At 34.0% G+C, this 23224-nt stretch overlaps 2 protein-coding genes across 6 annotated transcripts in view; both read left to right on the top strand.

Moving 5' to 3' along the window:
* The first annotated feature begins 663 nt into the window (after positions 1 to 663).
* On the top strand, positions 664 to 3621 carry Ercc1. 4 transcript variants are annotated; one of them, XM_053747430.2, is made up of 6 exons: positions 664 to 810; positions 1180 to 1250; positions 1504 to 1655; positions 1729 to 1923; positions 2966 to 3151; positions 3277 to 3621. In XM_053747430.2, exons 3-6 carry the CDS (start codon positions 1596 to 1598, stop codon positions 3541 to 3543), a joined length of 708 nt encoding a protein of 235 aa, XP_053603405.1. In that variant the 5' UTR covers positions 664 to 810; positions 1180 to 1250; positions 1504 to 1595; the 3' UTR covers positions 3544 to 3621. The 4 variants fall into 4 exon arrangements, with proteins under 4 accessions (XP_053603405.1, XP_053603403.1, XP_053603407.1 ...); XM_053747432.2 differs by lacking the exon at positions 664 to 810 and adding an exon at positions 821 to 840; XM_053747431.2 differs by lacking the exon at positions 664 to 810 and adding an exon at positions 947 to 1008.
* Positions 3622 to 7808: 4187 nt separating this feature from the next.
* ec (echinus) overlaps positions 7809 to 23224 on the top strand; it is a 76731-nt gene continuing 61315 nt past the window's right edge. Inside the window, exons 1-2 of one of the 2 annotated variants that reach the window (XM_053747356.2) lie at positions 7809 to 8226; positions 18488 to 18708. In XM_053747356.2, the coding sequence (XP_053603331.1) occupies positions 18553 to 18708 (156 nt within the window). In that variant the 5' untranslated portion in view covers positions 7809 to 8226; positions 18488 to 18552. Of the gene's footprint in view, positions 8227 to 16276; positions 16293 to 18487; positions 18709 to 23224 lie in introns of those variants that run through there. The other variant, XM_064436054.1, reaches the window with a different exon arrangement.

Below are 23224 nucleotides of genomic sequence, written 5' to 3' on the forward strand. Positions count from 1 at the left end.
ATTTACTATCGACAGTTAGAGGAATAGCAATAGTATCGATAGTTACGGTACTATCAATGGCCGGGCAGCTGGTTGTATTCTCCTTGCCGGGCAGGTACAATACTATTGATGAAAAGTAATACTATCGATAGTATCGAACAGTTATGATGAGAAGACATCATCATCAGCTTACCCCACCTTATGTGGGGTCGGTACAGCATATCAGTCTCCTCCACTTCTACCTGTCTGATGTTAACCGATTTGTTATTTCCTTTTTAGCCATATCTTGCCTAATGCACTCAATCCACCTCTTCTTCGGCCTGCCCCTATTTCTTTTCCCATTCAATTTCAAATCCATAATCTTTCTAAGAATATTATTTTCCTCCCTTCTCATAACGTGACCACCATACCATCGAAGCGATGAGAAGACAATCGATCGAAAAATATATCGAATTTACTTTTTTTTTATAAATCGGATTGGAAAAATATATCGATTTTGATACTAACTTGATATCAGAAAATAATAATCGAAAATCTGTATATAGCTGTAAAATAATCGTTTATTTATACCGATCTTTAAAAAATATCAATATTTAGATTTATCGATTTTTTTTTGCCCATCCCTACGATATCGCTCTTTATCAATAGTATTGCTCCAAAATAGTTATCGATTCGCTATCGCGCGGCGCGCGTTTTCTACAAAACATAGATTTGGAAGGGTAACAAAATAAAATTTCTTAGAAATCAAAGTCATAAATGTCACAACACATTACACTCACATCGTTTAAATAACTTTGGCACGTTGAATTTGTATTGACTGACTGACTGTAGGTAGGTAATAGTAGGTATTGTTTTCGCGAGGTACATTTGCGGTTTGTTTATTTATTTTGATTATTTTCCTTATGAACTTGCGAATTTTTTGAAATCACAAAAATATGGAGCTAGATGATGGATTAGATGATTTACTAGCGGAAATATGTGAACCAACATCGCCGAAACAGATCAAACTAGACCCCGAATCTATGCCTGGTAAATACATTTCTGTTAGCTTTTAAAGTTAACTGTTAAACCGCTGGGACCAATTTAATGAAATTTGGTATAGAAATTCGAACCCAAGGTCAGGGGCTACCGCAGGCGGAGCTGCTGGCAACAGCTTGTGAGAATACTAACAAAATAGTATTGATGAATTTCCCATTTCAGGAACATCAAAGGATATACCCTCTAAGCCCACGGTATCAAAGACCCACTGTGTTTTAGTCAATCAAAAACAGGTAAAGATCTTAATTGTATCTCAACAAGGCAATATTGAATTGGTCTATATATTTGTTCTTTCGTGCTTTATCTACTCAACCAATAAAAAGTGGTTTGTTTCTTTGAAAGAACTTTATTGCATAAGAAAACAAATAACACAAGAAATAGAAAAAACATTAGCAAAGAGACTTATCCCATGGAGGGATTTCTTCCAGTCAACCATAAAAAAAAACATATGGCACCACCCGATCATGCAATTGTCATACATTTCAGCTATCGTTGACTACATAATCAGGCAGTTGACATATGCAAGTGTCAGTGTGATATGATATCCACTTTACTTGCACTAGACATGTACATAGTATATGTTATCATGGTGCAGTCAACAGCACATCAAGTTACACAGCGTGTACCTCTATGACGCGGTAATAGCGGCGAGTTTGCAATTAATTTCGGTAGGTTGAAATTCTATTGACATTACACTTTTTTATTTTTCAGAGGGGGAATCCACTTTTAAAGTTTATAACCAGTGTTCCATGGGAGTATGATGATATAATTCCAGATTATGAAGTAGGAAAGACAATATGCATACTATTTCTATCTTTGAGGTACCACAACCTGAATCCAGATTACATCAACAATAGATTGAAAGAACTTGGGAAGAAGTATGAACTCCGTGTTCTTTTAGTGCAGGTATTGCAAATGTTACCCTATCTTTTGAGCGTGTCAGAATCGTAGAACATTGCACGTTCCAGCTACCGGCCTGACAGCTGCCAGCCCGGTTGTCTTGTATGTGTATCCCCACCCTTATTTTTCTTGGAAGGAGCAACTAGTTTTGTTACTTCATAGGTATACAAAAATGTGCTTGATCAGTTGAAAAAGTGATACCTATATTAGGTAACAAAACAAATGTTCCAATATGATGGCTTCTTCAAAAACAGATTTTTTTTCTATAATAAAAGAATTAAATTCTTTTACATGATCCATAACGTTTTTTGTCAATAGGGAATATGTGCGTATTTTTTAGGTATTTTTAATTTACATCTTGATAAAATTTAAAAATATAACCCATTGTCAAAAGACCAACATTTCCTATAAAATAAATAGTAGAAAATATGAATTTCAAAAGACCGGATTTGGCGCGCTTGACGAGACCAGAGGTAACGTCAAAGTCTATCATCATCTTACATACTCTTTGATTACAATAATCAACTGCTATGGAATTAGTAGGTACTCCAAGTACCTACTAATTTCATGTCAACTGCAGAAGACTTCTGGACTGTAATCTATACATATATAAAAAAACTGTAAGTGTGTTATGTCTGTACATGGGAGTTATCTAAGAAAATTAAAGTACCTATAGAAAATAAAATAATTATGGGGGTCTTGTGATAATAGTAAAATATTTTTTGTCTGCCTGTGTGTATGTTTGTTCGCGCAATAAGTAAAAACTACTTGATGGAATTTGATGCGGTTCACAGTTGTGTAGCAGGTGGTCTAATTTGAAATTAGGTATAGGTTTCATCGCGATATGTTGCTTAGAACTTGAGATATCGACAATAAAGTTGAGTGAGCATGAAATCAATGCTACATGACAAACCTCCGATTTTTAAGTGCTGTATCGTATTATTGTTTGTTGGTAGATTCTGACACAACATTTTTGTATAGCAAATTTAGTTTTGCAAAAATACTTATGAGAAACAAAATTTGGAAATCTGTAAAAATATTGTTTTAGGTAGATTTAAAAGATCCTCACCTACCACTGAAGAATCTAAACAGAATATGCCTTCTGACAGACATGACTCTGATGTTGGCTTGGAGTCCTGAAGAGGCAGCGAAAGTCATAGAGAACTACAAAATATATGAGAACAAACCACCTGATAGGATTATGGAAAAAATTGAGAATGATCCACATCAAAAGGTATTCATCATTTGGCACCACTTGCACTAAGTAAACAGGTTTACTATGGAACAAAAGCCAAAGAAAGAGATTATTTTTATTATGTCAACAAAATTGGAATTTAAAATATTTCTTATGTTTTTCAGATAATCAATGCTCTTAGTTCAATAAAGCCAGTGAACAAAACAGATGCAATGACTTTAATAAAACAATTTGGTACTTTAGAGAATATAATAAAAGCATCTGAAAGGAGACTGGCAGAAATACCAGGCTTTGGAGCCACTAAAGCGAAAAAGCTATACAAAGCTTTACATGAGCCTTTCCTGAAACGGCCAAATATTAAAGATGAAGAATTTTCAGAAGACCTGAATTTGGAAGAAGTGGAATCAATAGAGAAAGAAGTGACCCAATAGTTTGTAAGTTAAAATGGATTTGTTACCGTTTTAATATTTTAATATTTGTTACCTATTATATTAAATTATATGAATTAAATAAGTATTTTTTTTTGCTATATTGAATCCTTGTATAGCAGTTGTGCTCATTTATGTCGAAAAAGGCACTGAAATCAAAGATTGGAACCAAATTGTAACAATATTGTTGTATGAGTACCATATTTGAAGCTAAACAGGTTTAAAATAAAGCTGTCAAAAAATAAAAAGAAAACTGCATAAGGAAGCCGAATAACTCACTAAATCATAGCTCAGTTTTTTTCACTACTAAAAAATTTATCGGCTACCGCCTGATGCCCCAAACGGTCAAGGATTTGAATGCGTGTTCGTTTTTTTGTGGTTCTATCCAGGGAGGCTTGCGTCCGCCACGAATAGAGATGGGCAGGTGGGTAAATATTGGGTAGGTAAAAAGTGATAAATACCAGTAGAAAGGGTAAAAATTAAAAAATACCCATTCATACCAGGTTTTTATTAAAAATACCGGGTAAGAATTGAATATTGCCTTTAAAAATTAGTAAGATATTACTTTATTGGCTTAACCTTTTGCCATTCAATATAAGATTTATATTTAGAATGAAACGAACAAATATATATATTATATACTCTTTAATCATCATAAATATTTCTATAAAATATATATTCCAATAAAATTTGTACTTATCAACAAATATTATGTCACACTTTTTTAATTTTTGGGATGCACGATCTATGTGTTCACTTAGATTTTTATAGGATATAGATATGTAACACAATACCAACAATCTAAAGCAAGTAAATGTTTACTATAAAAAATATTTCGATTTTAGTTTTAAAGTAAAAATGCAATATAAATAGTAATAATAAAAACAAATAATCACAAATATCCATTTACCGCATAAAAATACGCATAATTACTATAAATCTTGTAATATCACACACATCAAAATCAAATCACAGTCTTCTTTTTGACATTTAAAATATAATCAATAATATTAACAACATATCAACAATACTAACATATATCTCCTCTAATAGACCTAATTTAGTAGGTTGATATGGCACTGTTTTAGACATATAAAATAAAATCTGAATCAAATTTAAAATACCCATTATATCTATGTCAGTCTTCATTACTGCTACTATTACTACTACCACAGTCAAAAAATTCTATATTATATTCTGGTGATCTTATTATTAAGGCATTATCTACTCTAGTGGAGTTATAGTGACTTTCGTCCAAGCTTTCGTCTTCACTACCTGTTTGTTCAGTGTTTTGATCATAATCTGGAGTCCATGGACCAGGAGAGTCACTGGCTTCAGATCGCACGGTTTCATTGTATTTGTGAAGCCGATCCCAGTTATAAGAAGCGAAAGTAAGTTTAGCTGCTCTTTCGGTAGTTAAGCGATTTCTTTTTTTAGAATTAATATGACCATGCTTGCTAAAGGATCGCTCTGTGGCCGCAGATGTACATGGTGCAGTTAAAATACGTACTGCTATTTTACTTAAGTTTTTAGATGAACAAAGTCCCTTCCATCATGTAATAGGAGTTATATTTTCGACTTTTTCCCAAAGAAATCGCTTTCTCCAAAATCCATCTCTGGCCTTGTAATTGGCTAAATCTGTCATAACATTTATATTCTGGGTTTGGGCCATTGTTTCTCCATAAATTCCATTGCTTGCAGGTCTTCGTCGTCATTCAAGATTAACCCTTGAGTTTTGGGGTCCAAAAGATAAGCCGCTAAATGTATAGGTTTTATACAGTCGTTCGTTCTTTTATCGACTGCATTAAAAATTTTTTGCTTGTCTGCGTTGCTAATTATTGTAACTTTCGGTAAAATGAACTCTAATTTTGACTTCATGTCTTTAAATATAGGAAAGACATTGTGTATATTACATTGGTTTCCTTCTAGTTTAAAAATTGGGTTGGTGATGGGTTCCAAAATAGAGATTAAATGTTCTAACATACCCCAAAAGCTATCATCTAGAAGAGTACTTTTAGTTTCTGAAGGAAGCGCTGTATTATCGTGAATAGCCAATGCTAGCAAGGCTGACTTTGTTCTATTTAAACTTTTTAGGGAAGTTACATGGCTACCCCATCTTGTTTTAATTGGCAATTTCAGGGTTTCGCCGGATTTTTTTTCTTTAATAATGAGTTCAAAATTTGGCTTTTTTTAATTGTTTTTACAACATCTATTGCTATTTCGATAAACCCTTTAATAACTTCACATTTGATGATATCATGCGTTAATAAGTTTAATGTATGGGCCGCACAATTAAGAGGCACTATTTGTGTAATGTTATTTTTAACTAATTCGAAAGCTTTTTGTATATTTCTGGCATTGTCTCCAATCAAAGATACAAAATTTGATTCACCGTAAGCCCGCATTATTTTTGTGATTTCTTCGCTTAAGTATAAACTGGTATGCCTGTTGTCTTCCGTGGATAAACTTTTCACAAAATAAGGTTCAGGATTTGAAACTATAAAGTTTATTACTCCTTTATTACTAACATTAGTCCATCCGTCACACTGCAAATGCAAATAATTGGTTGTGTTTAAACATTCAGTCACTTCTGTTTTTATTTCGGCGTGTACTTTATCCAAAAGTGTTGTTGACAAGTTCTTCCTGGACGGTAATGAAAACAATGGCTGTAGATCTTGAAAAAAGTCTATCCATAATGGATGTTCCACTAGGCTCAGAGGTGATCCAGAAATGAATATTGCTTTTGCAAATTTTACCGTCAGTTTTTCCATGTCTTCGTCTCCTTTTAATTGCTTCTGCGAAGACGACGATGGCTGATTCAGACAGTGTTCACTATTTTCTGATTCCAACGAATGACAAATATAGGATAATGGGTGCGATGATGTTGTTGCTATAACCGCATCGTTAGTAGCACTGGTGTCATTAACAGCGGTTTTATTTTTCAGCTCATTTCTTACAATTGCTGGACACTTATCACATTTGATTAAATGACTTCCCATTTTGTTGACATTTGCTATTTTATATTTGTGGTCGCAATGCTTGCAAAACACTGATTTATTAGGCCCCACACGATAGTGCTTTCAAATGTTTTCGCGTTTCTTCCTGCCTTTTCCCATTATCTAAACAAAAGAAAATAATTTTACATTATAATAAGAACAAAAATCATTTTTAAAAAAAGTGACGCACATTTCACGATGGTTGAATGATTCTATTTAATAGATCCAATAGCAATTACTCTACGCATTCAACTATTCTACAAATTCAATGTGTACGGCCTGTGAAAGGTTGCTAGTTCAAATCTCGCCTGGCACGATAGTCTGTCGTTTGTTGACTAAACTAAAACATATGTAGACACACATATCTACCACTTGCTATTGGTAAAGGAAAACGTGATAAGGAAACCTAACAACCTCACTAACACACACGATAATAAGATATTATTAAAATATTGTAAAAAGTATGTATTAAAAGTGACTCACCTCTTTTGATTATATAAAATGAATGAAATTGCACTCCGTTGATAATAATAACTGGATATATATTTAAAAAATATTATTTAAACATTAGGTACCTGGTACATAATAACACAACCGATGCGTGGTGCATGCAAAACAAAATGGCGAACCTGTAACTTCTTAACAACATCAACTCAACTATCCCCACCACTTTCCAACTTACCCGACAAAGAGATGAGACAGAGACAGCACTATTGTTAATGTTCTTTTGTTCTACTGATAACGAAATGTCTGGATATGTTAAACGATGACGGTTTTACTCAAAAAACCAGTATAACGTTTGGTTTCTTTATTTAATAAGAACTATATATCTGTCAAAATACAATATTTTAAATTACATATATATAGATTTAAATTTTTACCCCGGAATTTTATTCATAGACATTTTATATTACGGTTCTGTTCACTTTCCATGGAAACAAATACAAAATTGTTTCGAAAAAGCAGGTCAAAAGAAATTTTCCATCAACATGTTTATAATAAATACTCTTTTAAATACTGTATTTTGGAAGTATATATATATTTATCAATTTCGGTTATTTAGTTGATAGGAAACCAAATTCTATTTAACATAAATATCAAATTATCTGTTGAAACCCGTTTTTTTAACTGATTTTAATTTATACCCGGTATAAATTCAAAACGGGTGGGTAAATATAGTAATAAATGGGAATTTAACCAAGTCTCAGGTTTTTACCGGGTAGATGCCCATCTCTAGCCACGAACGCTTGGGCTCAGCGGGGCTCAAAAGAAAACAATCAACAGCGGCAAACCGGCTTCGCTGGGGTACGGACGCGCCTACGTACCTCGCTCGCGCGCGCAAATACACCGAGTAAATAAAGGCTACTGGCGGGAAAAATTGACATTTTCCACTCAAATTAGTGACTTAATTCAAAAATGACTTTTTTACACGACTTATTGACTAGCTTTTTTACCAATTAATAGTTCATTAATTACAAATAAGAGTATGTGCTTGTAATTAATTACTTGAAAAATACAATATACAGTGCATTACGAAAAAAACTTAAAAGACCCACAGTGGTCCGAAATTTGAAACTTGGATTTATCCCGGACAAAAGGGTTGGTGTGAATAAAAAAGAAGGTGTGAATGTGGTGTAAAGAAATGAGGGAGTTTTTGTGACGTTTTTGAAGGATACTGGACTTTGAATAGGTAAGAAGCAATAATAAAATAGTTGTTAAGTATTTCAATAATTCACAATGGCAAGTGTTGTTATCATGGAGTGCTATTGATATGGAAACAATGGGAATAAGATTCCAATGAGAATATACCATTCAAGAATTATAGAATATACTTACCTGGTGTAAAATTACATAAATGTTTAATATTCTAAGCAATGATCTAATGAAAGGATTGCAATAGTAATTTGATACACGGCTAGGTCATAAAATAAACTGAAATAAAAAAAATATTGATAAAGTCAATTTTATTTTGATTACGTTACGTGGAGGTGTTGCACATACATTTCCATCTTTATCATATAACATACTTATTATGTCGTCTCTTAAGTAAAATTTAAATTCCTAAACTACAGAAATTGCGTATAACACAATTTAAATATCAATTAAGAATTCAAGTCTAAATTATTCAAAATGGTCACCAAGAATCGTCCTACGATACGCCTTCGGCGCGCTATGTCGTAAAAATGGCTTTTCTTTAATTTGACCGGGTGCCACCTACGAATATGCCACCTATTTAGATACTATGTTTCATAATATGATTTTTGATAAAATAAAATGTATATAGTTCCACAATACCTGCAATACCTGGGATTCTGATTCATAATCATCATCTTAACGTTCAGATATGATGGTATCTTTAGTACTTGTAATTAAATTATATACATACAATTAAATTATATACTTACAATTAAATTATTTAATTCCACAATATATGCACTTAATACCTATCTGGTAAACTTTCTGCGTCTTAATCGTCTTCGTATAGATCGTCATCATCATAACGTCCAGACATGTACTTGTTCATTCAGGTTTTATCCTATTCGGGTATCAAATTTCATGGAAATGTTTGAAGGACACTAGATTCTATAGAGGTTTTTTGAATCTCAGTTCAGATGCATAAAGAATGTTGAATGAAGATTGTAGAACATTTTAATCATCTATACTGAGATGAAAATATTCCAGTACGTATATTTTGTTATCACCTCTATAATAACAATATGTGTAATTCCGATTATAATTCAAGCGTATATTATACTAGCATTTAGAAGTGTGTTATTGTTTTTATAAATTCAATAGAATAAGTAATAGAAATTCAGATTACGTCTGGAATAACTCCATTTCTTATCTGAATAACACTCGTAACTGTGACGGCTTTTCAACGCAATAAATAGTATGTTATTAGGGCAGCTTGTTGCCTGTTTCAACTGTGTAATAACTCAAGTAATTTCATACACTAGACAAAAAGTAATGGCATGTTTCTTTGAAACGAGTACTCCTACTTAAAAGTGCCCAACAGGTGAATGGGGCACGTGCCGACTGCCAGGTGTTGCCACTAATTTTTATTCACTAGCATGTATGATAAATGCCCTTTCATTATCTCAATAAGACGTTTGGCAATGTATTAGAATTGTACGGCAAGAAATATTAAAAATAATGATGATTGAATCAACGCTTAGTCTCGCCTTATTAATTTGTACTTGACTAGTTGATGTATTATTTGTTTTAAAACGTTCGAATTATTTTAGAGCATAGAATTAATTACTGCCTTGTCTTAGGTAGATTTATTTGTATTAGGTAGATTTTATTTTAGGTAGACTTGTCTAGTATTTGCACAGATTAATCTCCCATTACATTACCGAATTATGCAGATTATTATCAAAGTTGATCAATTTCGTACCTTGATTGAAAATAATATCTTAATTTAAACTAAAGGAAATCCAAGACAAACTGAGCCATTAGCAATTTTATTACGCTATTAGTGAATTTCTGGTTCAAATCTGCGATTTACCGCCTCATTGAGATGCTATGTTAGCCAAAACCTATTAATTCTTAACAGGTTTGGAATGTATTCGATTTTTAGTATGTCAGATTTCATTAAAGTTTCGAAGGCTTGAATCGAGCACATGGGCGCGCCAGTTCTATACAGCCATACAGGTTTCTACTCATACAAGTCGAACACATCACCGTTACCTACTAAAACTATTAATACTTCTATGAAATAATTAGAATTGTCAACCTGAGTATTACCCACAGTTATTCAAGGCGCACTACGCAATTATGGGCGTTTTAAAGATGTCATATAACGTATATGCATGCTCAATTTAACCATACGCATTTAGAACCATAACTTGCCTTTTTTCAAACATGTCGCTTATTTTAAAACAACGCTACATAATTTGCAGTTCAATCTGAAATTGGTTTTCAAAGTGCGGTCAAGCGTTTAATTGAATATTTTAACAAGTTTATGAATTAACATAATATCCGACCAAACCAGATACATTCCAAAAGTTTCGAATTTTACACAAAGCGTTTCATGCGCAAAATATCCGGCATATATAATCCGATTATCACAATTAACATCACTTAACGATTTTAATTGTTGACGTGCTTACGTAAACGTAGAGACTACTAATACACATTTTAAAATGCGCATTATGAAGTATCCAGATCACCTCGATGGGTTCTCAAACTTCCAAGTGAATTCGAAAGTACGTATATCTGGGTGGATATGGAGACTCGTTGGTTTTACGAGTATTACTATCTGGTCTAAAGCTAAAATTGGTTCAGCATCCGTTAATAATATACTGGACTAAGTTCAATCGAATGGTAGCTATGGTACTCCCGGCAGTCGAAAGTTTAAAAAATGCTATTGTAAATTCAAACGCTTTGAACTTTTATAAAACAAACTAGTTTCCTCCTTTCACAAACTCCTTTGCTTTCGGTTGTTTCGTTATATTCTAATCAACTAATTCTAATTAGATCAATCTAATTCGACTAATCTTGTAAGTACAGTTTTTGTCTCGACTCGAGTCTTGCTATAGTTTCGTGATCAGACGTATTTAGAGTATCGTGTAATCGTGTGACATGTTTGTCCCTGACGTTGATCGTGATTGCTTTCATCGCGATATGTTCCACATCACGGCTAATCTCGGGGTAGATAACTCGTCTGGTCTCACCAGACAATGGCCGCCATGATGATGCCAGAGAAACTGAACGCAGATTAAATGCAACTCTATCGCGAATGACAAAGTGGCTTTGATAAATTAATTGCCAGGAAGTTTAAGACAATTTTCTTACCTTTGTCTAAATTTTAAGTTAAAAAAAAATGTTTTTTCCTGTTTACTGTTTCTTCCTTGTTCCTCTGCGTATATAACTGTTAAACGAATGTGAAATTGGAATGATTTTAGAAATGAGAAAGTTCGAAATTATCAGCTTTATTTTTTATTTGTCTTGTGTTTTTACTGATCCCAAAATAGCACTGAATTGAGGTTTTAATACTTTTAATGAAAAATATCTTCCTCGTTGCGGAGATAGTTATCTCCCAAATCGATCGTTCCGGTCGGAAAGAGAATCGTCAAGAAAAAAGTAATTTCTCAAAATTTTAAACACTGAATATTTTATTGATGGGAAAAGTATGTGAAGATGGACTTTCTGTCGACAGTCATTGTGAACCGCGACATTGACAGATTACTCCATTAATGGCTGGCTGGACAGTGCACTTTGTCACCAAGCTCTTCAGGTTAATGTGGCGAAGAGACGGCCCTATACTTTTAACTTTAAGTTAAGCATAATACTGTCATCTTCACGCCGGTTCGTCACGCTTACTTCGGGACGGTGAATTTCAATTCGCTTTCCATTCGATCTTAACTAAGATCGTTGGTGGTCTTCAAATCCCTTGTATTAATTAAATAGGATTAAAGTGGCTATTTAATACGGGTTGAAGTATTTTTGGCACAAGAAGAGCACGTTTATATTCATATCCCCACTAGCTTTGTCCATGGCCTCACCTTATTTGTTACATACTTCCTTATGTAATTTCTCTTAAACTTCTTCCGCGGAACCGAAAAACTGAACCATTGTTTGGTTCCGCACATGTAGAAATTCGTTCACAGAAATTCAGAAGACAACAAAATGTATAAGCTAGACATGTCTCAATTTAGTAAAGTGATGATTTGGTAAGTTTGCGCTAAATGCATTTTAGTCATTTCTTGCGTGAATGCTCAATACTCAGCAATAAATCATGAACCAGTTGTGAAGTATTCTAAGAGATAAAATAGGTACAAAGTATAGGTGCCATAATATACCAAACACAATGCGAAGCGTCTGCGCATGACTCGTGCCATCGCCGCGGTCGGCGACTGCGCGCACGCGCACACAGCCTCCGACTTTGCTCCTTTTGTGATACGTATATCAACTTGCTATCCTTGTGTGTGTATATTTTTCATGCGTGTGTCGAGTCGAGCACTCGAAGAGTGTTTGTATATTTCATTTTCTTCTTTCACTTCCATTGCAAATAAACTTGAGCTGCTAACTTCAACTTAAGTTTGCATGCACTGGAAGTAAAACTACTACGACTAGGCTGGAAAAAACAATAAGTAGGTATGATCGTTTTCGTTTTGACGCATACTAGCTATAAATGGGGAAAGCCATAATTGAAATAAGGACCGTAATTAAATTCTATAACACGAAACAACAAACAAGTATAAATATTTATGGTTTTCTTGGTGAATAGTGACAAGTAATGAAAGTGCGCTTTGACTTGTCATGTTGTTGTTGGCAACTCTTTGAACTGTACTCATTATCATGCAGTTATGTCTTACCCAACTCTATTGTGTGATGCATTTATTATATTTTAGAATACACAAACAGACATACAAACTTTAGAGCCATCGTTAAAACTGTAAATGTTTTGGTTATTGGGTAGGCTATGAATTGATTATAGAAACGTTATAAAATTAATTTGAAATTTCGATATGTGTGGAAGCTATTGGATAATAATAAGCTGGATAGAAAATAAGACAAAAGAAGAAACCTTGTTAATGAAATTAAAAATTGAACGTTATTACGTTCTACAATCGAGACGCTGAAAGTTATTACAATCTTGTATGATCATTTCATCAAGAATCTAATGGAAAGAAAATTAATGCTATCTGCGGAAGGAGAAGATCATAATTTATCTTAGTAAATAAATGATAATAATTCAATAATAATATTAAAAAAACAACCAACGTCTATCTATAATAAAACGATTGCCTGAATGAAAATATGTCAAAACAGCGCTTTAAAAAGCTCCGATGCAGAAAGATTAATAATTGAAATGATTCAACGGATTTAGATAATGTCTGTAGTACTATAATTCTATTTTAATTAACATAGTTGTGCTCATCGTGCTCGCTTTCGTGAAAATTTCGCTTATGATATTTTCCCAATCGGATCAGTAGTTGATTTAGAGCTATAAAACTATTCAGCTTCATACACGGTAATTTTTTTTTTGAAACGGAGATGTACAAATTTTTAAGTTATTTAAAAATCATCGTTAAAATTAAACAACTCAGAGGTACTCTAGCTAAGTCAAGCTTTTAAGTAATTTAAAATTGTTTATTGGTTATGCCTCTTGAACCCTCCATTTTTTCTGTCTCACTGAAGGGAATTTGTTCCCAGAGAAATGGCACCACTTCAATATCTATCCTTTTTTTGCAAAGTGACGTTTATGTAAAGTGGGGCCGGCTTGGTGAGAAATCCAAGATAAGGGCAACATCATGACTAAAAATATCTTTAGTTTCTTCTATACAACTTACAGTATATTTAATCTACAGTGCATGTAGCACTTTGGATTAGTAGAGAGCTGATTTTATGAACTCTTGTTTTAGTATAAGCACCATACTTTTTTTGGTGGAGTGTTTTCCGCCTGTCCTTATCTTCGTCCACTATTTTTTAAACTATACAATTTAAAAGATAATGCGGAATCAAGGATGTTTCCTGTTCCAGGTTTTGCTCTACCTGTTGGCCTGGTATCTACAAAAATCCTTACAAACTTTCAAGTTATTAAGAGTTTATTTTAGAAGTATTTACATGATATTCCCACACAAGTAATACCTAGCGGCTCAGCTTAGCAATACGAAAAGTAAAAAAATTTAACATGACATCATAAAAATCTTGTAGCCTACAACGTATCTTTATGAAATTTAGGTGGGTAGAGAATCCTTATATCTGTAGTGATTAATAACACATGTCAAACTAAAATGGTGAAACCTACTATTGAACAATCATCCAAATAAAACAGTTTGTATTGGTCTTTGAAACGTCCATCGTTACCAAATTAAGGTTAAACTCCGTAACTACGACAAACAACAATTTCATTGTAACCATCCATTTCGTGCCTATTGCATCTTTAAAAATCAACTCCCACCGCGTTAGAGCCGTGACTTGCACATATGTCTAATAGGCCGATTAGTTTTAACTCCAAACATGTTATTAAGCTTTTAAACAACGTTTAGTGACAAAACGTGGCGTGTCGTCGACTTTTTTCAAATCTCAAATTAGTATTTTTTTCCTTCTATTAGTTTAGTTATTGAAGTCATCGTTCATTTATAGAAATGCTGTCATCTTTAATAGTACAATGATGAAATAAAAATAACTATGTTTAATCTTTCTGGCATCTCCGCCCGTGGGCATATAAAGATAATCGCAGATTACAATTAAAAAGGAGATTAGTTGCTGACAGTTTTACAGTTATGGCTTGACATGCCACTCTTAAGTACTGAATATATTTTATAGCCCTTCACAGATTTTTATCGAAAATAAGCTGTTCTGAGATTGGCCTTTAGGCATTTCATTTAAAGTTAAAAATTTCAAGTTAAAAAATATATAATAGATTCATTTTTTTAAATCTTACAAACTTTTAAGGCAAAAAATTAAAACTGTGAATATTACAGGTTTAATTAGTAAATATAATATTTTCAGATATTTATAGAAATACCTACTTATCTATTTTATTACGAGTTTTTGTCATAACATCTCCTTCACACACAATCAAAATTGTTAAAAAATCTCGAACCTAATTGAAAGTAACACGAAACCGAGGAATGTAGGCTGTGGTCCCCGGATCATTTCGATGATTACAATCATTAGAGTTATTACCGAGATGCCTCGACATCGCCTAGCTAGCTTACTGCATCGAAGAGCAGTAATTTTTTTAATGTGTTTGTTTTGTGGGTAAAATTTCTGTTCTTATCTGAATGTTGTAATGTTGTGACAGCACGATAAAAATTATTGATACTTACCTATTTTGTTTTATCTTTACATAAGTAGATGCTTTTTAATAGTATATTGTCATCATCACTTCAGTCACATGAACCCCAGTTTCTGGACTTGGAAGACCATTAAAATGGTTTCGACTTTCGGCTTTGTCCGGCCGTAACTATGAAGCTGTGAGAAATTGGATGAATAACTTTTTGAAACTTTAAAAGCCAAGGCTCATCCTTCACAAATCGACACTGAATATTAATACTCACATGTGATAAGTCAGGAATGCAAGTTAATAAACTTAAGTACCTACGCCTGGACTGGTTTGAAGGCCCAAAATAATTTGGGTGCGTGGATTATGCACGCCCTAACTTAATGGGGTTTTTAACCCTTCCAATTTACTTTCTTTCGATCTGTTATTCCAGAATATTATTAGATATCTTTTATAGGATTACTTTTACAAAATATAAAAAATATTTGTATCATGCCCAATTTTCGGCGATAAGTTTTACATGAGGTATTTTTAGTACGTACTGAATAAAAAGTAATATTGAAATGACATTTTCTTGTCATATTTATTTAACAGCAACGACGCTCTCACAGGATTTCAAGAGATGACGGAATTCGAATAACAAATCGATGACATTTGTTTAATGTTTTCAAACCGCAATGGCTGGTGCAATCAAACGAGCGAGATTGAATTATTTTATAAACACGTCTCGTCAGCAGTCATGATAAAAACTTCAATGGAATGTAAACATTAGTTAAAATCGTTCTGTGATCAGTTAACCACGTTTCCAACAACTACATCCGTAAATAAATGCAGTGGAGTTGCGCAAGTGATATAAGGAATTGGCCTCGATTTTTCTCAAATATCGATCGTATCTGATCGGAAGACTGAAATAAACCGACATTTGCTAGATATTCGGGAAATTCCAAGATACGCGAACCAAACACGCGCTGTCGATTGAGACAACGCAAGCTCTCAACTTTCCAGTTTTATGTTAGTGGGTAAGTGATATTTTATTCACTGTTAAGAAAAACAACTGTCAACTTAAAATATGCAGGCAAGGCTCTATGAGTCAAGATAATAGTGAAGAAGATTCATTTTGTGCCATTAATTTTAAAATAGGAAACTAGCTTTTCTTATACACGATATAACTCTCCTTCCCTGCAGCTACGATAAGGTATAAGCCTGATCCAGACTGCATTCAAACTCCCATAAAATTAAATCTGGTTTGTTTGAATTAAACAGTTTTCCTGGGCCATTAGAAAAGAAGCCCTGCGACTTGTAACGTACGCGCAGTCGACAGCGGCGCCGCCAATTTGTAACTACTTAAACGGGAATGGCGGGAAACAAAAAATCTTTCTTTTTTATTACCACAAGGTAATCTCGCGCTAAGGACACGTGAACAAAAGGATATAAAACACACATGTTTACAAGCTGTAGTAACTTTGGTTTTACAAAGAAATGTAATTATGAGTTCCTTGCCAATTTCTGTGGTACGTCTTGGAATTTTCATTACATATTAACTATTATGTTTACCTACATGGGTAACTTTTTATATAATTTTATATGTAAGACCATTCTTATAAGATAGATGAGCCTATGGCGTTAGCGTTTTGCTAGTGTTATCATGCAGCCTCGCGAGGTTTTGCCTCGGTCGGTCAGCATACACCTCGTCTACGGCACAGGCGATGCCTCACTCAGAACCTCGGTACTATTTGTGTAGCTCAAAATTACTATCTATTTTGGTATAGTTTATAAATCTTTTTATCTTATATCCCAGAGTAGTATTGTTAAAGTAACATTCCTATCCAGAAATAATTCAGAAAGTCATTACTTCAAAATTAGACAGGTAATGAAGCCGGCCACTAATTGGAGATAAATTATCTGTCTGTCACCAAGAATGCTTCAAGAGGAATGTCTGATTGCCTTTGGCTACAAAGCTAGTCGTTACTCATTTTTTGCTCGTCGCTGCCCAGTAGCAACTTAAAGTAGTGGTGTTCCACTGTCTTCCGCGTACTTACATTCTTTTCTAAACACATGATTATACATACAACAATAAAAAGTAACCACACAGTGTCATTTTACATTTTGTCTTTGCTTAAAACATCATTCCAGTTTTTGTTTTCTGACGCTGACCGCACTGCGTGTTATGCGTCAGGTATTTTCTCTACGAAAGTGAGGATAGGAATTTAATTGGGCCTCTTGGATTCCAGGACCCTTAAAGAAAATGCGTTTACTTAGTTTAATTAAAATAAAAGGTGCAGTTTTTATAAATAAATATTCAAGCCATAAAATATGTATAGTTTATAAAACTCGTAAGTTTTATTAAAATAACGGAAAGTTGTTATAAGTTTTACAACATGAATTGTCTAGTTTCTGTGTAATTTTTTTCACGCTTATAAGCCATAAACTATTAAATTTATATCAACTCATAAGGATAAGGGAAAGGTCGGGAGTATAAGTAACTTTTGGGAAACATTTTAGAGTAAAAAAAATTTTTTTTGTATTGTATTATTCTAATTAAAGTCGGAAATACCAACTAGGTATTTCCGACTTTAATTAGATAGATAGCTAGCTATATGTTATGATTGGGGAGAGAACTAGAGACTAGACTAGAAGCTATGTAATGGAATGTAACACCAAATAATTCAGATTTCAGCACAGCACGTTACCTAAAATCTACATAACATTGTTACTAAAAATTGAACCCAGTCGCACAGTTCGTGCGACCGAGTAGTAAAAGATACATGAATCGAGTCATTGTTGTGGACTGTCATAACCTCAACACTAAACATTGAGTGAAAGGAATCTGCTAACGGCTCATTGTGTAATTAATATGAAAACTCGCCTTATTAGCCCCAATGCAAACAATTAACACTGGGAAATCTGAACATCTCGACAAATGCTCCCATTCTGTGCGAACCGCGGCCAATTCGTTATGACGATATTGTTGCTAGAAGCTGTAGCACAGTTTTCCAGTAATTCATTTACTTATGGCCTCGTTCATCATAAAACTTATAGGAATAGGTAACGTGTAACGTTATATAACGTAAATAGGTAGGTAAATTATTTTAACTTGTAAGGAAGACCTTGACGATTTAGTGTTAATTTTTCTCAAGTCTGCGATGTCATTTTTTATTACGCTTAAATGTTTAAAATTAAAAAGTTGTCCATAAACCATTATTTATCCTTTCAGATACGATTCAAGATGTCCCGGCGCCATAAACAAGAGTTTCAAAAATGGCGGCGTAACTAGTAGTAATGGCGACTCCCGCGCACGACCGCTACCTGCGGGAAGCCGATATCAGGCCCCAGCACTCCAGGGAGAGTTCCAGGGATTCTGGAATCTTCCACACTACTAAAGGACTTTGGAATGGCCCCGGGCAGAACAACTGTTTTCTCAACAGCGCCGTTCAGGTAAGTGACCATGTCAAATGTGCCTGTAAAAGGATTGAAATAATGTTTGATTTTAACTCGCGAAATTCTGCGGTATGAACTTAAAAGGGTATTTACATACTTTTTGGAGTCGCGGTGGGCGGTAAAGTTCATTGGCGTTGCGTAGCCAAACTATTGAATACGTGTCGAAATTACCATGAGACGATGCTTGAGAATTTGGCTTTTAGACTACGCAGGCCCAATGATCACATTTAGTATTTTAAAGGACAACATATAAAACCAATTTATTTTCTAAATCTTCGGTAGCCGTCGTGGCGATTATGAGATTAGTCTCGTCGACAGATTAAAAAGTAAAAGAGTTTGAGATGAAAGTTATTGATGGAGCCAGCGCGTTCTCTGGCTTAAAATATTTCAGTAATCCATTGAAAGATGACGTAAGTAGTTGAATAATCGAACATAATTTGGATGATAAACGTGGGGCATTAGTCCAGCGTCAGCGAGGCGATTGGGCATTATTCAAATTTCAATGGGTGAGCTGGGGGCTTGGACTCCATCTTGTATTTAAAAGTTTTAAATGCAGCTATAAAGTATGAAAGACAGATTAAATTACTATTAGTACAAATATAAGATCCTTGTCGCCCTGATCATCAGATTTTTAATATAAAATCAATACATAAGTGATATTCATGAATCTATGTATGATCGACTACTTTTCGTCTATGACTAATAAGTTAAATTCAAAATTCAAGATGTTATCATGTTTATACTCAGGCAGTTTCTTCAGTCTGTCTACTACTACACCACATAATAAAAATAAGTACTATTGGGTCATAAGACCCGTAATAGGAAACCTCATGGTTTTACGAGTTCAGCTCGCCAGTTCACATCGACACAATAGAATAATGAAACGGCTTCTGCAGCAAGAAAACTGCTGGTTCAGACTCTTGCATTACGATTACGAAATCTAACAAATGACTCGTTCAAAATCATCGGTGTTCAAAATCCAATGTAAGAATTTGCGTATTGATTACTCAGATATTTATAAACTAGTTTTTTCACACATTTTTCTATATATTTTTAACCCCTGACCACAGATGGAGGGGAGTTATACGTTTCTGTGTGTCCAGTCAATAAGTCTGTCCGTGGCATTGTGAAAAAGGTTGAACCAATTTTGATGTCGTTCTTTTAATTTGAAATATAATTTAATCGAGAGTGAGCTTTAGCCGTTTGGGAATCGTCAGTTCTTTTCTAACTTCTTCAGGTTCCTCTTGGATCTCACGCAGATGAGATTCGAAATCAACGGTATTATAACGACAATAGAAGACGTATTTACACGAAGCGGAGTGCTTATATATTAACTCTTACGGTCAAAGGTAAACATGGTCAAGACACTAAAGAATATGGGCATAAAGTGATAGTGTGCAGAAAGATAATGGGTGTCTTACAAAACGAGCACGAAAATCTTCGGAAAATTTCTAAAGAATTTTTCATATTGCATTCGATATTGCATTCTAGAAAACTTCGACGTTGGAACTTTGCTATATATTAATCTCATTTACTTAAGAGTAAATGTTCTTTTGACTTTTGACAATAAATGAGAGAGAATATGTAACATCGCAGATCGCAGACCAAGACTTAGGATCTCTCGTTCTCGGTTAATATAGCTATGGCGAAAACTAATTAAGATGGTGCCACAATACAATCCAGTTCTTGCCAGCTTTATTAATGAGGAAGAGGAAGAGGAAGAGATGAGAGAAGATAGTCCCTTTAAAATTTGTGATCTACAACTTGCTTACATCTTTATTCCACCAATCAAAGTCCTTTCTAAGTTTCTTTAATTTGTATTATTGGTGACACACGCATCTTCATAACGGTATGTGCTCATTTACACTGGTTGTAGAAAACTGATACAAGCGGAAACCAACCTTAACTTATCAGTAGTAAAGTTCACATTCTAATTCTATTCACATGATGACCATACAGGTTGCTTATTACCATTAGGGGTCGTATTGACGTGACTTCTATCTTCTATTTAAACCGAAGAAGCGTTTATGAGCTTTCAAGTTCGTTAGTTCCAATAAATAGTTAAAAATCAATGTTGCTTTCACCGAGATAAAGTTTAGATTAAACATGCTTTTAAATAATATAGATTTGAAATGGTTACTTCAAACCATTTTAGAAAATGGCCTCGGGTTTTATATCATCGCTATGAAACACATTTATTTCTTTCCATTCATATCTTACATACTCAACATAAATCCTGTGGTATTTACGAGATTTTTTCTCTAAAATTTTATCAAACATCTTCAGTTGAAGAAGAAAATAACGTAAAAGTATAATGTGAATGATTTTGTTGATAGAGCTGATTATGTCTAAATCTTATCAAGATATTACTCATAAATCATCAACTTATTTTTTGCAGTTACAAACTTTCTTCGTTCACATTAACACGAGCTCACTTTTTTGCATATCTTTCAATAAACAATGCTCAAATTCACACGGCCTTTCATGCCTTTCATGTCGACATGTTGAGTCAAAACTCAAAACTCGTTACCACTAACAAACCACCAGTAAATTAATTGAAAAATTATATCAGCGTCAGACGTGATTAGAATTCCTCAACGCTCGTCCGTGGTTGATAAATCTGATCCAATTTACATAGAGGTAATTACGACTAGGTCGTAGGGTTACCACCTTGAATTTGTTGGGAGAAATTTGTTGACTAGTTTTCTATTTTTTTTTAGGCTTCTGGCAGAGGGCTATATAATTTTCTTTTCCTATATTATTTTATAGTTTCTCAATAAAACTGTTACACCGAATAAATACATGCTGATAAACAAAACAAAAACGTATCTACGATATAAACTAAAACTAGGATTTACGCCACTTTGATTTCCTGTACAATTTCTTTATTTTAAAATGCTACTGGAGATTTTATTTCATAAATTTCCAACTTGATTTCCCAAAATCCAAGAGTTGGAAACCCTAGACCGAAGTCGTGTGTAGTTGGATAAAAAACGATCGGCCATTCTGGGCATAGTGCTGTAATGACGTATGCCGTGGGTGCCGCATCAAACTCCCATCAAAATGCCTGGACACATGATACACGAGGCAGCTTCCAAAAAAAAAGAAAAAACCACTCTTTGAAAGATGATGTCATTGTTGAGCCGTAGTGTAATGCTTGCAGCGGTATCTTTATTGGTGTCGTAACAACTTATTTCAAATTCTTTACATATGTCGAGGTTTTCGCTTAATGTGTCATTAAAATTGTAAATTCTATCTATATATGTTATTATATCAGCTTTTTAGTTTCTTTGGAACTAAGCTTCAATTAGATGTCTTAACAAAGTCTCGTGAAGACGTTACTGCGGTTCATTACGATAGTTATATTAATAATATCAAGTCTTTTATTTTGTAATAATGTTCTTCTTTTATTCGAAAGTAATAAGAAACATTTTTTTGCGAATCTCAGTTTGAAATATGCAAAAATAATGTCCTACATACACGGTACCTGTGCACCGTGTTAAATCCGTTGCTTTTCATATCGTATTTCCGATTGGTCTCGCTTCGTTGTTCTTACGATTTGAATAGCATTACGTCGCGTTTCGTCATATTTGCAGGGAAGTGTGATTGTCCCATGAAATCCTTAACAACCAGGACGCGTAGCTAAAAGAATAACCCGTGAAGAGTCGTGGCACGAGCCAGGATAGATAGAGATGCTGCACATTAGTCAAGATAGCTGTCCTTTGTTGTAATTTTGACGTACATTGCTTAGTTTTTCCTTGCGTTGACACTGACCTATAACTCCAATGTACGTCGAAAGATCTTAGACTATGTGTTGAAGAGACATTAGAGGACAAATAGAACGTACATGACTCCTATAAGTAAAGATGCTATAGTGTGGACAATATACTGATAGTACTTACTTTTTAGTACTCGCATTTGAGCGTTTTCTAGATTTCTTCCCCGTCACTTAACGTCGGAACCCAAGACTTTACTAGATATATAAGTAACCACGATTTTCTCCACTCTTTAAGGCATCATTTGTCAAGTTAAAACACATACATACTTTTCTTTAGAACTTCCTGTGTTGACAGAACATACTCAAAATCTCCAAGAAAATAATGTAATGATGTTCCAATATTATCGTTCATTCTGCAGTCTCATTACTTGTGGTGATGTGAATGTCTGTGTGATGAACTGATGTCGCCGAGTCATCGGGAACCTTTTCATCTATGCCTCTATATAATTTGCATCTGAACGCACCTTGTTTTTCAATTGTGCATAATGCGTTTTTACTCAATCACACTCTGATGTATTATTTAAATCAACGTAATTTATATTTATAGTTGGCTTTTCAAGCAAGTGAACAAACAAAATCCTTAGATTTTGTTTGTTTTTGTTTGTTCACACGGTGGATATATTCTAAAATAGATTCCTTTTCGAAAAATTACAAGCCTCTCGAAAAAACAAAAGCGTTGCTGTAGTCCGTGCCACGAAAGAAGTGTCGCAGACGCGGCTCTACAGTCACTCACAA

The sequence above is a fragment of the Plodia interpunctella genome, chromosome 7 (genome assembly GCF_027563975.2).
Source record: "Plodia interpunctella isolate USDA-ARS_2022_Savannah chromosome 7, ilPloInte3.2, whole genome shotgun sequence".
NCBI lineage: Eukaryota > Metazoa > Arthropoda > Insecta > Lepidoptera > Pyralidae > Plodia > Plodia interpunctella.

Coding starts and splice junctions, on each gene's coding strand:
- Ercc1 (XM_053747428.2), top strand. CDS start 915: ATGGAGCTAGATGATGGATTAGATGATTTACTAGCGGAAATATGTGAA. Junction 1,009..1,179: donor AGACCCCGAATCTATGCCTG/GTAAATACATTT, acceptor TTCCCATTTCAG/GAACATCAAAGGATATACCC. Junction 1,924..2,965: donor TCCGTGTTCTTTTAGTGCAG/GTATTGCAAATG, acceptor ATATTGTTTTAG/GTAGATTTAAAAGATCCTCA.